At 40.9% G+C, this 19,089-nt stretch overlaps 1 protein-coding gene across 2 annotated transcripts in view; it reads left to right on the top strand.

Moving 5' to 3' along the window:
- The window catches only part of mapkbp1 (mitogen-activated protein kinase binding protein 1), a 90,648-nt gene extending 79,859 nt beyond the window's left edge, over positions 1–10,789 (top strand). For both annotated transcript variants that reach the window (XM_039741056.1, XM_039741055.1), the window contains 5 exons: positions 3,311–3,389; positions 3,503–3,822; positions 4,665–5,447; positions 5,751–5,839; positions 6,358–10,789. In XM_039741056.1, coding sequence (XP_039596990.1) covers positions 3,311–3,389; positions 3,503–3,822; positions 4,665–5,447; positions 5,751–5,839; positions 6,358–6,579 — 1,493 coding nt within the window. In that variant the 3' untranslated portion in view covers positions 6,580–10,789. The remainder of the gene's footprint in view (positions 1–3,310; positions 3,390–3,502; positions 3,823–4,664; positions 5,448–5,750; positions 5,840–6,357) is intronic.
- The last annotated feature ends 8,300 nt before the right edge of the window (positions 10,790–19,089 follow it).

Here is a 19,089-nt window from a genome sequence, read left to right as displayed (position 1 = left end):
TTGAAAAATCAATTACCAAGACTAAGTGAACAAAACACCAGGTTTAGACCGATTATCAAAGCCAGGAAACAACCATTGTGACAGGTAACACACAGCATAGATAGTACAGCCAGTCATCAAAGGTAGGCCACAGCCAGGTACAGACAGCAAGTTTGTTTAAAAAATGTATATACTATAGCCAGGTAAGCTGTGAGGAGCCATAAACTGCTACAGCTGACTGATGACATAGCAAAAATAATAATTTTAATTAACTTTTATATGCTAAATAGTTTCAGTAAAACTTACCTTGTTGCCATTAACACAAAGAGCACAAAGACTTGTAAGAATTCTAAGTACAGAGTGAATGATGTCCTTTTTATGTTAAGATATCTATCTGAAAATCTAAAATAGTTGTTAAAGGAAAAGTTCAGTATTTTTAAAGCTGAAGTTATTTCTACATAATCAGGGTATAATAGCCTGCCATATGAAACTGTATTCTAAAGTGAACCATATTTTATAACTCTTAAAAAATAATTGCTCTGTTCTTGCATTTTATTATAGAGCCAATGGGTACCCAGGTCCCTTTGCAAAGAAAACACATAAAACGTTTGAAGTACGAAAGGCTTCTATTTATGAAAACATGCCTTCTGCATTTCTGAGGCATGCTTATGAACAGTAAACTTAAAATAATACATTTTGCCAGAGATTCTTGGTACTATTTTCTCAAGGTAAGGATGCATTTCTCGCTCGTTTGTCTGCTTGCAGTTGCTGTCATGGGTGGAGCTATGATAACCCAACTCCGACTCCCAACCCTCCATTGCATTACATTCTGTGCTGTTATTTTACAAAACCTATTGAGTTAGATGCATGCAAACAGGCAGTGTAGTGAAAAGAGCACACATGTGCTTCATTGTACTGTGTACATAAAACAAAAAATCTGAATTGTATGAAGTCAGTAGACGGACTGGGAGAAAATGGGAGGTCTTGAGGTCGCTGGAAAGGGGTGTGTGGCACTCCCAATATCTATGGAAAAGGATGAAGTTCCAAGTGTTTAGAGACCTGGTGCTTCCTGTCTTGCTATATGGTTGCGAGACATGGACGCTATCCAGTGACCTGAGAAGAACATTGGATTCATTCGGTACTGTGTCCATTCATAGAATCCTTGGGTACCACTGATTTGACTTTGGGTCGATTGCGCAATTGCTCACAGAATCCTGAATGAGGCACATTACCTGCATTGTGAGGGAGCATCAGTTAGGGCACTATGGTCATGTTGTGCGATTCCCCGAGGGTGATCCGGCTCGCAGGATTCTCATTGTTGAGAACCTGAGTGGCTGGACCAGGCTAAGGGGACACTCACATAACACCTGGCTGTGACAGATGGAAGGTCATTTCCCGAGTGTGGGAATAGACCGTGTGTTTGCCTGGGTGGTTGCCAACCAGGATTCCGAGCTGTTTCATTGTGTGCTGGGTGTAGTAACGCACTGTACCAGTGTATGCTTCCCAACCTGATCTGACATGACCAAGCTATCTTTTCTGTGATGTGTTTTGCGCTTGCACAACAGGAAAAAAAACTTTGAAAATGAAAAAGACAGAGTGTGTGACACACAGATTGACACACCACAAACCACTCATCAATTTTTTTAATGCATAATGCATTGCTCTTTCTGAGGATATGGTAACAAAAGAACAGAGCACAATGTTTTTGGGTGAGTAAATTCAGTGCCACCAATCAATCCATAAATACATGGGGAGGACATGCATACTCTAATTAGAACCAAGAACGATAAAGTAGGAGTAACAGCTCTGCGCTACCACTCTGCCTATAACTGAACCTACCAAACTTCAACCTAATTTAACTGAGGTGAACTGGTGTTGTAAAGTGGCTAGAACAATATATTCATAGATTAGTGGATGGAAGATACTGAGGACAGCAATTATTATTATTATTAATAATGATAATAATTATATTGTTTGGCAGGGTGGCACAATTCTAACTCTGCTGTCTCACAGTGAAGGAAACTGGTTTGCATCTGCTTGAAGTTTCCATGTTCTTCCTGGGTGCTCCAGTTTCCTCCCACCGTCAATCACATGCAGGTTAAATGGACTGTTGGTGCTAAAGGCCTGGGCATGTGTGTGTGTGTGTGTTTGCTTGTTTCCTGCAATTTACTGGCGTCCTATCCAGGGATGGTTCCTGCCTTGTGCCTGATGGTTGCTGGGACAGACTTCAGCTTTCCCATGACCCTGCCTTGGATAAGCAGGATAAGAAGATGCTATGCGGCTGTTCGATATTCTGTCTCACTGAAACACATTAGTGGCAGCATGCAAAATCTTTTTGAAATAAAGAAATAAGAGATTTATAGTGAAAGAATATAATACATCATAAGTGCCCCTTTTTCGGTTATTATTGTCTGTCTTTCTATAGAACAAAGACAGCAATTCACATATGTGCATCAACATTCAATACTGTAATAATAAGGGCACTTGGCAATGGTTTTCGGAGGTAAATCCATGTTCCTGGGGCTGAAATGGTGTTAAGGATAAAATCACATGGGGTAGTTGGTGAAGTGACACGCTCAGCTGATCTCCTTCTAAAATGATTGAATCCCACAACAATGATTTGCTTTGTACCTTTTTTACCGTCTTAAAACAACATGAACAAGCTGTTTTACAATATGTGTGTAATCTCAAGATACAGATCAATACTCAATAATATTGTTGGCTTGAAAAATGAACATATTCGGGAAGTTGTATGGCTTTTCTCTATAATGGGACCTCCATGGAAGCTCCATTATTAATTGGGATTGTTTTTAATTTATACAATATGCTTCACTTTAGAATGAAATTTCATATGGAAAACTAATGTACGTCATGATTGCAAAAAAAGTAACTTCAACATTAAAAAACACGAGACTTAACTGTATCCTTTAGCATGCTGTAAACATTAAACAGTTGACAGAGAACAAGGGAAGTGGAATAAATTATTTTTTCTATGTGTCTCAATAAAGATTTGATAAAAAAGAGTAATACTATATATGTGAGAGAGTTGCATTTTATGAGCAAGTGCCTACAGCTTGTGGAATACTTTGAGCTCCCAGGTGTAAACAGCTATACTGACTTTCCCAAAAAGGTAGAGGAACATATAAAGCTTCAACCAGCACACTATCAGAAAAACCACCATGAAAGCAGACATTTGTTTCCCAGATGAGAAAATAAGTCTTGCTTGCATGTGCTCATCAAATAAGGAATGACAGAGGTGTGGATCCTGTGAGGAGGGTGCATGTCAGTAGCCAGCTGAAAGTGTTAACTAGGTTGTTATTTTTACACACAGAGGGCCAAAGTAAAACCTTGTGCGGTACAGAGAGTGTTAGCATATCCTCCCGATTCCTGTCACAGACTTCATCTAACAGGTAAGTCCTGATTAGACAGATAGTGTGCTTATACTGAGTACAGTATACCCTGACTGCTCTGAACACATCAGTCACATCTTCTTGATGTGGAATTTTTTGTGTCTGTTCTGCAGGAGTACACCTTTTCCTTCCCCCACCAAAGGGGCCAACACCACTGGAAGCCCTCCAGTTTCGGAGGTGCGGCCAATCATGGAGAATGAACTCAAAAAGCCAAAAGAAAGCTGTCTGGCAGAGATCACAACAATCCAGCCTGTGGAAAAGCCACAAGCAGCCCGCTTGCCATTTGCATTAAGGAAGAGGAATCCCATCATTGAGAATCGCCGAAGCACTGGAACGGCTGGGAAACCATCAGGCTATTCAACTGGGGGTCAAAGTATAGCTGTGGCTCAGTGTATAAGGAAGGCTCAATCTGTGCATGATCTAGTGATGGGCGGTAAGAACACAAACATTCATTGGGATTTCTTAGAAAAATAAACCAACTATACAAGGGAAAAAAATAAGGCAATGTTTGTGGAAATATTTGTTGAAGTGCATTCTTGTTATTACATGGAAGTGTTATCCTGATAGCAACCACATAGTGTCAGAGAAGCCTTGTGCAAAATTTCTTCTCATCTTTCTGGCACTACACAGCCATATTCACTGGTTGGGCATCACACAAATGCATGCCCTTGGGACTATTTTGAGATGATGCTACACCTATCCCACCTATTTAACATGCTTCTACTTTGTATGCAAGTTTTGTAAATAACTATGGTTAACTTCATGAAGCCATCTCATACCTCTTCACCTGACCAATTTTGGCCTCAGGCCGTGGAGTGATAGTCTGTGGCAGTGTAGAGTGTGCACATGACTGGAACATCACATGTCTAAGCTCAGCGCTCACTATGTTGTGAATGGTTGAATCTTCAGATTTTTTTCTGCTGATTTTAAGAAAGCCACTTGTAATGACTTTTTGATGACATTAGTAAGGTATTTTCATCTGAAATCTTGGGAAACATGGTGTACATCCTCTTGGGCCACAGTCTCATGAATGCTCTGATCAGACAATGTGGTGCAGAATGGTGGGCTTTTGACCTAAATGACTGGAACACTGCTGTTCTCTTGCTGACAGGTGACACCACCTATCACATAACTGTGTCTGACAGTGAATAGTAGTTTGAGGCTTAGCTTAGGGTTCAGTTGAAAGTTTGCAAAAGGGGGACTGAAAAACCTGAGGGTTTCTTCTGTATCCATTATGTCATAACTATTCAATTATCATTTTTTACTGCTTTTCAGCTGACCAAACAATGTCTGCTACCATTGCTGTCAAGGAGGTCCAGTCTGTGGCAGGACAGCCATCTGAAAAAGAAGGAAAGCCAAGCCAAAGACGTGCCATGGGAGCTGGGCCCACTTCCCCTCAATTCAGAGATTGCTCCAGGACCACAAAAACACGCTCTTACATGAATCCAACAACCAGCTCTATGGCGAAGATGTCCCGTTCAGTGTCCATGGGAGACAATCTAAACCTGACTGAATCTGAAGAGACACTGAGCATGCCTTCTAATGAGAATGGTAGCGACCTTAGAAGAGCCTCAGTAGACACTTTGAATGGAACTTGTAAAACAATCCCTTCTGACAAGCCAAAGCAGACAGTAGTGCTGCCTTGCCCCATCATATCCCTCCCCAAAGTGGCAGTCACACCAACAATCAGTGCAGGTTTGAATCCCCAAAAGAACTTACAAACCAAGCTGCCTTCTTCAGGAAATGGGAAACCTCACTTGAGTCTGGACATTGGCCAGCCTCTGCCAGACAAACCCTCATTTGCCTCTTTCTCGCCAAGCTCAAAGGGTAAGGTGTTTATGGAGGAGATGGAAGCCCCCAGTGTCTCTCCCCAAGGAAAGCAGACACCAGTGTTTGAGGAGTTGGTACACAAGAACCAGGAAGAGCAGAGCACAATTTCACATTCTGCTGCAGGCAAGGCTGAACTGCCTTCTGAGGAGTCTTCCGAAGCTCATAAAGACACCTCCAGCCAGGAGCTCATCCCCAGACCTCCATATCCATTGCCCTCATTGGACACAGGTTTGAGCAGACGCATGCCCTCCTTCACTCTTCTGTCTGCCTGCATGGCACCTCACTGCCTGGCTGTTCCACTGCTCTTCTTCTCTTCAAGTTTTTGGCCTGTCTCTTCCGCCGTTCACTGCTTCCTCTGTTCATCCATAGTCCGTTCTTCTCTGCTGGGTGAGATGCATCATTCATTCTTTCATTTTCCCTTCTTTGTCTGCATCTCCCCTTTACTTCCAGTCTGTGTGCGCTTTATTTTAGATGTTTGTGCCCAGTGACTGGATTCCGGCTAACATTTTTATTCTTCTACACTATTTCCAGCAGCCTCAGCAGTCAGTGTGGAGAACTGCAGGCTAGTGGCAAGAGACCTACAGAGAAGTCTGCACCAAGCCATGAGCCTCTACAGAACAGTAAGCATGTCCATTCTGTCTCGTTAACTTGACCTCTGGGCTTTTTCTCCCACTGCACCCTACTTTGTCTTCCACATGCCCATTCTCCCTGTTGTCCTCCTTATACTCAGAGGTAAAGTACCTGTATTACCATTGGAATGATCACCCATTCAGTAGACACCTAATATTGTGATGTAAGAGGAAATCTCTTTACTGATTTCTTCTGCCCACCTCAGTCTTCTCATTGTAAAATCTCAGGTACTTGTCCAGCACCCTGCTGAAACATCCATTCCTCACTGAAAAACTGCTTGTGTCCAACTCTTCCAGTCATTGAAATACTCAGGGTACATTTTTAACATCCATCCAGCTAGTTGATTTTACATTTATCACTTAGAGTCCTCTAGCAATGTGGCCATTCTTATGTATGTTTCATTTTGAATGATTAAAATGCGTATACAAATTGGGTATTTTTTGTCAAATATGCTGTTCTGTGCTACATCCAGTTTTACTGGCTGCTATGCTTATGTCTCATTTCTCAGGTCCGAAGTGACAGTAGGGAGTCAAGCCCAGAGAAACAGGAGATAGTGGAAATTCTGTCTCAGACGTTCTCCACTATGCGCACAGAGCTGGACTCTGTGGATGAGCCTCCACAAATCAACCATAGGGCCCTACAGGATGGTGAACGCACCTTGGCCCTACTGGAGCAGTACTCAGAGCTTCTGCTGCAGGCTGTAGAGCGACGACTGGATCATAAATCCTGACTACTGGAGACACTTGCTGTTTGAATCAGCTGTTGAATAACGTGAGAGCAAGAACAAACAAATAAAGCCACCCAAAGCCCTTAGCATTTGCATTTGCTCCTGCCAGATCTTCATTCCTAGCCAGCTATCCTAACCTGGGCTGAATGCTGACATCTGCTGTCCAGTTGGAAGACCTGGTCATTGGGCAATTAATTTCAAAATTATGGGCTGGATCTAAGCAGTTCTTGTAACTGTGCTAGGAATTGTTTGTCCAATGAGATCCTTATAATAGAGAGCAGCGATCTAAGAAAACAGAACTACAGACGTGAAGTCTTCAGGTTAAAATAGGCAGGCAGAGGAGAAGCTAGATGATAAAAGACAACCCTCTAGGAGAGGAGGTGTGCGCGAGAGTAATTTACAAAGAACGAGGATCAAGAATTTGTGTTGTCTGCTGGTGATCCTCGGGGCCTCACAAGGGAAATGTCTTTCTATTGAAATGGAATACAGGAGAAAAGCTTAAGAATCCAGGTTAGAGTGAACATGTGTGCCGCACCAAATGCACAAGACTTCACCTGGAGCTACGAACAGTATGGGAGGCTGCAGAAGTTCAGTGTTTGGCTTAGTGATGTCATTGGACTGTGTTGGGATGGCTCATATGGCCATCAGGCAGGCCTACAGAGCCAATGACAGAGCATCAGAAAGAACAAGAACCAGCTGTACAAATCCACAAACGGTCCTCATTTCATCGTTGAAGATGACAGGAATTTTTTAACATAAATTAATATTTTTAACTGTACGTCTTTTTTAATTGGTGTCCTTTGTACATTATTTTAATAGATGATGTTTTTTCTACTGAGTAACGAGGTGCTGCTTAGCCTGCTTTGTGTCTACATTACTATATACAGTAGACATTGCAGAGCTAACACAGAGTGAAAACTGGCCAGGGTCAGAGCTGGACTCTCCTATGCCTGCTAGCTGCAAGGAGGAGGTGTGGGGCAGACAAGCTACCTCTGTGAGACACCTTTACTGGCTGCAAGTGTACAAGATTAACCATGATAAACTACCCTAATAACACCAGAGTGCATCTGAAGGATTCACAATTTGAACCAACTGCCATCCTTTTCTACTCTTCATTTGATCCATTTTTTTTTTATGGGTCACCAATCAGGACTTTATGTTTCAAAGTATTGCTTACCTGGCATGGCTTGGCTCCCTGAGAACTTCAGTCTTAATGAAATTTGAAAATGGAGCAAAGTATTTCTGCTAGTGTTCCCTAGTGGTGGAACAAATGAAAAGGTATTTGCCACAGCTGCTGCAGGATAGATCCTAATATGAGATAAACTGGTTCTTAGCAAAATTAACCACTTAGATTTGGTAATCTATTCTCCAAATATAATGTTTAGGATAATATTTCACAAGACAGAGATACTGTAGCAGGGTGATTTTTTCACTTGCAAGATCAGTACTCTAAATTACTGAAAAAGCTGCTTATTGGGTCTGCCATTCACATAATGTTCCCAGCTACCACCACTCCAGATAAAGTGCCACTTACAACTGCACAGTCAGCTCTCTCCCTGTTTTCATGTATTTGTTCTTAGGAAATTCACAGATGTTCTAGAAATTAATCTCTCAACTACACATTTTTAGGAAGGGTTGAGGTGCTGTAGGGAAGCATGAAGCCTAGTAAAATATTAACATTTCCCTAAAAGTAAAATCCTAGTAAAATAACATTGTCCTTGCCTTAACAAAAGATGATAAAAGATGACCTCCTCCTTGCTTCATTTATCATTTCTTCTCATGGAAACATTTAAAGATATTTTTTTAAGTCAGCCAACCCTTTCAAGACTTGGCATGTGATAAAAAATTAACTTCCTCCCTGGTTTAGCAAAATCCATCCATCCACCCATTTTCTGGTCCACTTATCCAGTGTGGGAGAGCCAGTGCCTGTTCTGGGAGCATTAACTATAAGACAGGAACCAAAACAAGGTGGAGCACCAGTCAGTCACAGGGCACACTCATTCAGACTGCGCCATTTTAGGTTTAACAATCACTTTTTAGATAGATAGATAGATAGATAGATAGATAGATAGATAGATAGATAGATAGATAGATAGATAGATAGATAGATAGATAGATAGATACCTGCACGTCTGTGGCAGAATAACATAATGAATTTCTCTAAGCAAAGTGTTTCAAGAATTCTGCTCTCCACTAAATAAGTAGAATGTCCGCAACAGCTTTGCTTGCAGCAATGCAGGCATGAGTAAGCAAAATCCATCCATTAGATAAAATGTCTGCTTGTAGACTTCCACTAGGTCTGTTTTTGGTGAGATGGTTGTGTATATGCAGACTAAAATGGGAAAACAGCAAGCCACACTTCCAGTGTTTGAACTTTAAGCTCCCATTTGCCTCAGACCTCAAGAGTGAAATTATTTGCAAAAGCTACTTTGAAGAGTTTACAGCATAAGATTTTCTAATCAGTGTCTGAAAACAACTAAACCAGCTTTCATACACATAAATGTTACTCTTAAGTGCAGTTAAGTATTCATTACCACTAGTGGCTAAGCCACCTGTGTTCCTTACTGTTAAATACTGGCAATAAGCAGCATGAAACGCCTGCTGTCATGTTCACATTTCCAGTTTAATTTTACCCCAAAGTACTTGAGTTCACAACAGGTCATAATTCCTGTAAGAAGGCTCAACAAGTTGTCTGGATCGTGTTTGTTTTTCTTTTGTTCCAGCCATTGCAATTTTAAATAATACAGTAATTCTATCCCACCTACAGAAGTCAAAATGATAAAACATTCACTGAGTTTCCACTATGTAGGGAGGCTGTTGCTGAGAAGAATGTCTATAAAGATCAAGCAGGTGAAACAATAACGCTCTTCTTTAAAATCTCCCGACATGCAAACAATGGATACAGGCTGTATGACTTGTAAGGGCAAGAGGGCCTTCAAGCAATGGCAGGGGCCCATGTCCTCTTTCTGTTTGAAAAGCCTCAACTCCAGTCTCTGCCTGTATTAAAAACCAAAAAAGGTCGGAGAAAGGGCCATTTCCAAAGAATTTAAACCATCTCAGGTCTATGGGAGGTTAGAGCCTTTTCTATGAGTGGTGGGAAAGCTTGGACAGAGCATCAGTCCATCATAAAGCCCATTCATTCCTTCCAATGAATCATAAAAACAGGTTTTAAATATAAGTTAATGAAAGATCTTTCTCACTGGTGCAAAGTGAGAAATTCTGAGGAGGGCCATGCAACATAATAATAATTTAAAAAAAAAACATTCATTCAGCCACCATTTTCCAACCTGCATAATCCATTTTGCAGTTGTATATGACCCAGAAGCAATCCAGGCAGTACTAGTGGTAATTCAGGAAGGAGTGTCAGATCACCTCAGGGCACAATGCCACACATACCCCCACCCACAATTACTATGATGCCAATTTAGATTAACCGGTTAACCTAAAACACATATACCTGGTGTGTGGAAGGACAGCTGATGTTTCTAGGACCACAGACCAGACCAAAAATTGGAACCATGTATCCTGGAGTAGTGAGGCAGCAGCACTAGCCAATGTGCAAACCATAAGAGAAACCACCAAGAAAATATAAAATAATTTGTTTGCAAGCCTTGCTCATGCTAAGTAGTAACAAAGAATTTCAGACGCATCAGAAGACTTGCAAAAGAGGCCCACCTGCATCTTGCCTTTTGTTTATCGCTTTACATGTTTGCATGAGAAGGGCTTCAGAATGTGCTATGGATCCCCAGCTTCAGGTCATCAGAAACACACTTGTAGGATGTCTTTATGTTGATCTTCTGGTTAAAGATTGATGCTTATTTTGTATTTTGTTATTGTATAAATGCTCAGCAATGACCAGCAGTCCCAATGGCATGTGCTAAAGGGACGTGCTGCTCTTGTGTCAAGGGCGTCAAAGCCATATGCTTGCTTGTGCACTTTTAAATGCATGACAGCCATGCATGGGCATAGCAGCACATGTAGGCCCGCTGCATGTGCCCTTTGCACAGGGGGTCTTGGTAAAGGGCTTCTTTGGGTTAGCAGATTCTTTTTTATAATTTATCCTTTTTGGTGTTGCTGAAACCAATCTTGTGTTAATTTGGCCGTCAGCCTGAGAATTTGACCAGTTTTTGTAATGTTTGTACCTTATAGTGTTTGTACTGTACAACTCACTGTACACATATGAAATAAAAATGACTATTTATTAAGGCCTGTACATTTTGAGCTAACCATGTATGTATCACACAATGACTGCTTCTCATGTTTGCTCAATGATTTCACACGTGTGACAAAACTTGTCATTGTAATTTCTCATTGACTATATTACTGTTTATGATCAGGGGTGTCAAACACTAACCCTTGAAAGCTGCAGTGGCTGTAGCTTTTTGTTCCAGAAAGCTGTTTAATTAGAAACTATTTACTTGTTATAATGAAAAGTAGTTTGTCTTGATTGTATTTGACTTGCTTTAAAAGATTCAGCACAGTTGTTTCTTTAATCAGCAGGCAACCAATAATGAAATGGCAAGCTGGCCAACAGATCCCATTTGCACATATGCGTTCATCTTACAATATCTATTGCAATAATGTTTGACACCCCTGATCTAAGTCGACTCAACTGACATCATTTATTATTATTTTGCTTTAATCTGTAGTTTAATTGAGTAAGAAGTGGGGATTGCACTGGGAACTTTGTGGCTTAACTTCTGGGAACTCAGATTGATGGTTTCCAATCCCCGTCCTGGAGGCCCACTGCAGCTTCAGATTTTTGTGCCAGCCAGTTTCTCAATCAGTGAGTTTTTCTCCATCAAACTGATCTCATTATTTAATTGGCTGGTCTTTTTTGCCTCTTATTTTGACTTTAGAAGACTACTGTAATGTGAAACTCATATTGTGGGTAGGACTCAAACATAACAAAAATGGTGTGAGGCCTCCAAAATGCTCCACAAAAGGCAGGTAAGGACCTTCATCAGCCTGCCCAGATAAGGGCCCACCCCAGTCCAGCTTACTCCAACTGCTAACTTATGGTTCCAGCCTGGGAGGCCTCAAAAATGGACAGCTGGTTTCAATAACTTGTAATGTTCCAAAACATCTAAGAAAAGTCCCACAAGAGGATAGAGTACAGTAAATCATCTACTTGTGTACAAAATGGCAATTAAGATGCTTTTAAATAAATGATTCATTGTTAACCAAAAAAAAGAAAGAAAAATGCAAAGAAAAAGCCTAAAGGAGCAAAATCAAGCAAAAGAGTTGCATAAAAGGCTATCCAAGTGCTAGCAAGTCCAAAACATGATAGAAGGTTGCAAAAAAATAGTAAATCAAACAAAAATAGAAATACTGACAAATAATCCTAACACAAGCAATGATTTCCTGATATGAACTTACTCAGCCCTAACCTTAAATATGGCACAGAAGGAGTGGCATCAGGGGGCCCTGCCTCTTTGGGCTTTACCCACAAAGCACAAGGAATAGCATAGTTAAATGGGCAATACACAATTACTAAAACAACAGAAAATACATAAAAGATATGAAAAACTAGTGAAACACGTGGACCTCTGGTTTTGCCAAGTTCATGCCACTACGAAAGGCTAGATTTAAACAACAATAAACTCTGTGCCCTTTGTTTAAAAACACACTTGATTATGAATTCTGAACATCTATATTGTGTCCTGGGTGACTGTCAATAGATGGGCTTATGGAGACCATGCTTTAATCACAAAAAGCTTTTCTGCCCATCCAATTAAAGTCCTCAACAGGTTCCCGCTACCTGCATTTTTTTGAATTTCCAGAACATACTGTATTAGGTCATAAGCTTTCAATTAAGACCAATATGAAGGTTCTAGTTCATGAATGATCACATGACAGAAGGACAGGCATTGGCCTATATATTATATAATAATAATGATATGATTATTAACTTTTATTATATATATTTATTATTATTATTAATAATATTATACAGTATATTAAATGAATCAAGTAACTTAAAATAGTTTTTTATTCCTAAGCTTTTGACTCCTACCAGGAATCATTATCAGAGGATCATGATTAGACTTACAGGAATCCAAGGCAAAATATACAGCAAATAAGTAATGGAGGGGAGGACGATGTGCTGGTGGAGGGTTCGGAGGGTGTTTGTCATAAAGTCCTACTTATAATATATACATTTTATATAGATATATATATATTATATTATTGTATTTACTCTATATACAGTATATAAAATCTTGAGCCTAAAAGTGCAATGATTTTGTGCAACGATTTTATGCGAGTTTTTTGTCACACTTTAAATCCGGCTTATTTTAAAACCTACATATATATGTTTGGTATCATTCTTTTCAGAATTTATCTAACTTTAATGTGATGTTGTTAGATTTTCAGATTCTTACTAAAACAAAAAAATACCAAGAACTTACGTTCTGCTAGATGAGACTTTGTGCCAAAAGATTTAACCACGCCCGGGGCTGGAAATAAAAGACAAAGACTAGGACAGCTGCTGTACAGGCTTTAAAATGTTCGAAGCGCTGTGTGAAATGCAGATCACACGGCACGGCAGCAGCAGCAACCCAGCAGCTGATTGACCAAAGTGGAGGTAAAAACAAAAAACTATTTGTTTCCCTATCACCATTTAAGAGGGGGTCTTGGAGGAGCGACTGCATCTCAGTCGTGTAAAGCAGGGGTCTCCAACCCTCGGTCTGCGGCCCACTACCAGGCCACGCCTGTCTGACAGCCGGGCCGCGAGAAAACTGCCGGCATCGGAGACTCACTCAGTGAAGGGCTACAGCAAAAAGGATTCCCCCATCACTGAGGACACTTTTCAGAACGCTAGGCGGGCGGGGCTTTGCAGCGGCACAGAGAGAGGAAAGAGACCGAGGTGAGAGAGCATTACAACAAAGTATTTTTATGTTTCTGACAGTTTTCCCATATGACACGAGTCTATAGAAATCTCGTTACTATGAAGTACATTCAGCGGCAGATACTTTCATTACAACGAAGTGACCTTGAAATGCTTGAATGAATCATCCACAGAGCAGTTAGTTCTGTGGTCACAGCTCAGTTGTGCACATTTGCACAACGATCCCCAAACAGAAACATTGTTAAAAAATTTTCTTTCTTCAAACTTTCCTCGTAATGTTTTTTTGCTGTTTTTGTTTTCTGTGGTTTTCAGTGATACCTTTTGCTTATTGCACGTCAATATTTGAAAAACATCCATTGGAATTTAACTCATTGTCACCCTCCTATAGAAACAGCAGACACGAAAAAACGATAACAGTGTTAATGTTTGTGATGTGCAATCTGTTGGAATGACAAATGCAATGCATATGTCTTTGTTATAAGCAAAAAAGATGAAAAATCTCGGGTTGCAAATGTCTGCGAACTGCTACATTTGAAGACGCTGAAAAAGCTGTTTTTATGTGGTTCAGTGATGCTCGTTCAAGAAACATTCTTATTAATGCGGTACTCATTCAAGAAAATGTGAGGTTTTTAAACTCTCTTGGGACCTCTGTCAACGGGACAACACACTGTGAGCCTACTGTTGCCTTTCCCCGGTAACGGACAAACAATCTTACACAGACGAGGCAATTGCATTTCGGGACACACTTCAGTGTTTAGTTCCTGTTGGGTGGGGGGGATCCCAAAAGAGTTCAGAAACCTCACAATATGAAGAAGAAGAAGAAAAGGATGATTTGGCTCCTGATTGATAACTGTACTGCCCACAACATGCTTCCACATTTTGATAATGTTCGCGTTGAATTCCTCCCACACAATTGCACAGCAGTACTTCAGCCATTGGATTTGGGCATCATTCACACCCTGAAAGTGTATCATTGCAAGGAAATGCTGAGAAAAATTCTCGTCAGCATAACCTGTAGACAGGAGAAGATTCAAATAACGCGAAAGAATCTATTGAAGCTGCTTCCATGTCAAACAACCTATCTTTGTGAGGCAGCATTTTCTGCAGTGACAGCAACCAAAATGAGACTACAGAGTAGACTGAACATAAACAACACACTTCACGTGTCACTGTCTTCCATCATCCCCAAATGGGATCATCTGGTTGCAGGAAAACAAGGTCAGGGCTCTCACTGATTCTGCATTATGGTAAGCTGTATAATTTCTATTACTAAATTATAACTTAATAATAATAGAAATGTAATGTAAATTGTGTATAAAACTGTCCTACAAACCCGCTCATAATCACCCCACAAACTCCAACCCTCCAACCCCACCCCACCGGTCCCTGAAAAAATTTGCTTCTAGTAAAGCAGTCTTTGGTGTCAAAAAGTTTGGAGGCCACTGGTGTAAAGGCATGTAGCACACACAGATCCTGTGCTCTCAGCACATATAAAGCGTATAACGACAATACTTTCTAGATGAAACGTCAACGAAAGAAGAAGAAAGCAGCGCAGAGAAAAGAGACCCAAAAGCGTTGGAGAGAAAAAAAGACAAATAAGAGATTATGAAAGCAGTGAAATTTGAAAGACTCAAACAAGCGATGGCACGATACACATGCAGAGAAAGGTAAAAAATATGAAAGCAGTAAAATTTGAAAGTATTACAGCGTCCCAGCCAGGCTGAAGCCTTTTTTGTTTTAAGTGACTGTTAGGTTTGATTGAGGGAGGGCGGAGTACAGCACGGAAGACTGATAGCAGCGGAACAGCAGCAGAAAGACAGCAGATGATCTGACGGCACCTCCTTAGCATGCATTGAGCCGCCCCCCCCTTGACGCAAGCAGCATTATACGTCCTGAGAAAGAGATTTAACCACACCCGGGGATGGAAATAAAGGACAAGTACTGTTTATACAACGTCACACAAGACAAGGCAGTGAGACATCATTTAAAAGAAGTCCACGGACATCAAACCTAGAAGTTGTTGGATTGCTGCTGGCAGACATGCTTCATGTGCTCCCAGCTCTTAAAACAACGACAAGAGACAAGCAAAACACGCAGCTCACCAGCAGCAAAAAGCCAGCAGATGATCCAACTGCTTCTCCTTAGCGTGTGTTCAGCCAAACTTAGTGTTGTAGTTTTGAGATTTACACTGAAATGTAGGCGGTAGGAAGTCATACAGTATTTAAGGCAGGAGTCCAATTAAAAGCAGAAGCTGGTTGGGATGGAAACCTGAAGCCACAGGGGTCCCTGAGGCTGAATTTAAGAACCATGGCCCTAAACACCATGCTGCACCACTTGCTACACTTTATGTGCTGTTCTTTCTGTGACACAAGTAGTCCATATTTATTTAAAAACTCCTAAGCAGAGACACAGATACCCTTCTTACTGAAGTGATATTCTAACGAAATGATAACACTGAACCCCTTTTTCTAATTAAAAGGGTCTAAGTTTTTGCATGATGTCCAAGTGAAACATCTGCAGTGAGGAAAATGATCCTGGTATAAAAGTGAACTTTAATTTGCTTTTCAATTTTTCAAATTTGCATTTTTTAATTGCTTTTCAGAATCTGGCTATTCCTCTATAAGTGTGACATGTAAATACGTGATCATCTCCTCTCCTGTTTTACATACATTTAAAAAACAGTCTTGTCAAGTTGATGACATTTACAACAGAAATAGGTTTCTCTTGTCAAACTCAGAAAAAGAAGACGAACCATACATTATCCTGCAGACACCGACCTTTACACTCACACGTCCAGTGCTGCCCTTATTGAATACTACACAGAGATTAACTTTGGAACAGTTACACTGGCTTTTTCATTTTAAATTTTATAGTTACTTTTGCCATAGTAAAATTTTGATTATGAAGATTGTTCTACATCCACTCGACTTTGACACTCAACTTTCCAGAAGAGAACAACAAAGCAACAGGCGTACTCAGGGAAAAGTGCAAAGCCTGAAGAGACAGACGTCTTAAACCAGAGGTGTGAAACTCAGATCAAAGAAGGCCACAGTGGTGCCTGGTTTTCGTTACAGCCATTGATTTGAATAAACTTACTTTTTAAGATTCAGAATTGTTCATTTAGTCCTTAACCAGAAGACAAACAAAAATGAGACACTAAGTGAGCCAACAGAAATGGCCAATTACAGTAACTCAGGGATCTCATATTCATGTCCAGGAAGGTCAACATTTTCATTCTAAACTGTTTCTTAATTGGATACAAGGTGCTGTTTGGGACCTAATTCATTTTTCACAGTACATCTCTATATGTATAAAATCCAAAGTCTGTCTTTCTGTCCGCTTTTCCTGAGAAAACTACTTAACGGATTTAGATTGGATTTTTTTTTCTATAATCTGATTCATTCCGGTTGATTTTGCGACTTCTCTCATCAAGCTAAGTATTATAGTTCGCTTGTAGCAGCGATTTATTTGCGATAATCTGAGACTGAGGCGGCGGGCCGAGGGGCATGGGGAGCTGGGCGGGGCCCTTCTTTCTCACGCGCCAACCACTGTTGTACCTGTCACCACGTGTCGTAGCGTACCTTTCCTCTGCTTAGCTAGTGGTACCTGTTTGTATATTGATTTTTAAAGTTTGTCCTTTCACCACGGTGGCGCAGTGGTAGCGCTGCTGCCTCACAGTAAGGAGACCTGAGTTCGCTTCCTGGGTCCTCCATGCGTGGAGTCTGCATGTTCTCCCTGTGTCTGCGTGGGTTTCTTCTGGGTGCTCTGGTTTCCTCATACAGTCCAATGACATGCAGGTTAGGTGTATTGGCGATCCCAATTGTCCCTAGTGTGTGTGCCCTGTGGTGGGCTGGTGCCCTGCCTGAGGTTTGTTCCTGCCTTGTGCCCTGTGCTGGCTGTGATTGGCTCCAGCAGACCCCCGTGACCCCGTGTTAGGTTATGGATTGGACACTGACTGACTGTCCTTTCACTACTATATACTGAGACTTTGTTTCATACATTGTATCTTGATATTTTGTCACATACACGGTGAACATTTACTGATTTGATTGTAACAGAGATGTAACAACTTAAAAAATCGAGAAGGCTGTGAATTATGTGTTTATGCTGTAAACGTCCTGTTGAACGTCATCTAGGCGTACACAAGTAGGTTACTCCAGCTGACACAGAAAAACAGCATGCATCAGTAACAACAACAACGTATTACTTGTATAGTCCAAAATCACACAAGGAATGTCTCGATGGGCTCTAACAGGCCCTGACTTTTGACAGCCCCACTGCCTTAAATCCCTAAGATGACAACAAAAAAACCGAAAGAAATCTTGTGAAAGGTAGTTCAGAGAGAGACCACCTTCCAGGTATGTGGGGCGTGCAATGGTTGTCAAAAAATGTGGTAAATACAGCACACAAAACAGAACACATAATTCTCTTCACAGAGCTAGATGGCCAGTCTATCATTGTCTCCTCAGAAGCTACTGTGCATTGTTCTTGCACAACGGTCCTCGCCAAGTGAAAATGCAGAGCGCTGCGACAATTCTGAAGGCAAAATGTAAGAACAGATGGTACCATTCATTAAATACAGAACTCTCACGTATAAGGATACAGATTTGTTCAAAAACATCAAAAACAAAGAAACGTTGGTACGGACACAGTGAAGAAAAAAAAAATCTAAATGTCGAGATTAAAGTCGACATGTTGACTTTATTCTCGACATTTCCACTTTATTCTCGCCATTTATGTCGAGATTAAAGTCGACATTTACACTTTATTCTAATAGTTTATTTTGTCAGTAGAATGTCGCAAACTAAACTTCATCTTTAAATGAATGTTCAATTTACTAGATTTTCTCAAACCCCTTCATTAATTAATGTAGCACATTACATGCTTTATATTAAGTGTTCCCCGACCCAGTTTTTAATCTCTATGCGCTTCTTCAACTGACTTCCTCTTGCACTGTGAGGCGCAGACAGCGATCGCCGCACATTGACTTCATGATGTTCCTGCTCTAAGAACATTCAGAATACTAAGAGAAATACTTGATATCTTCTTCACGATGAAATGCACTAAAGCATGTATTAAACATGGGTGGCGGGGGGCACGGTGGCGTGGCTATAGAGCTGCTCCCTTGCATTAAGGGGTTCCCAGTTGTATGTTCTGTGTAGTGAACTTTATGGCAAGTGTGACGAGGCTCCAAAAAACCGGATATATAAATGGGTATCGCACAGGTTTAACTGGAATATTGTGTAAATGTTGGGTTCGTAATGTGGTGGTCGGAGACACGAACGCAAAATTCAATGGATGTTCTTCTGAGCGGGCTTTCTTTATTACATGCGCGCTGTCTCTATCTAGCGTACTAAACTTCCAGTTCCAATCCTTGTTTTTTCTTTCTGCACATAACCAATCACCACACGATAAACGTCTTTGTGAAATTAAAACCAGTTATAAACCTAGACCCCAGAGTTTTCAAAACTTAAAATGTACAGAACTTAAAATGTATTAAAGCATATGGGGGCACGGTGGCGTGGTGGTTGCACTGCTGCTTCGCAGCAGCAAGGGGGTCCCGGGTGTTCCCTGCCTTGAGTTTGCATGTTTTTCTGGTGGGTCTACTCGGCGTGTTTCACTTTCCTTTCAAAGACATGTAGGATGTGGGGGTTTGTTATGTA

This window comes from Polypterus senegalus, chromosome 18 (assembly GCF_016835505.1).
Source record: "Polypterus senegalus isolate Bchr_013 chromosome 18, ASM1683550v1, whole genome shotgun sequence".
NCBI classification, from domain to species: domain Eukaryota; kingdom Metazoa; phylum Chordata; class Cladistia; order Polypteriformes; family Polypteridae; genus Polypterus; species Polypterus senegalus.
This window is presented reverse-complemented; position numbering and strand designations above follow the sequence as displayed.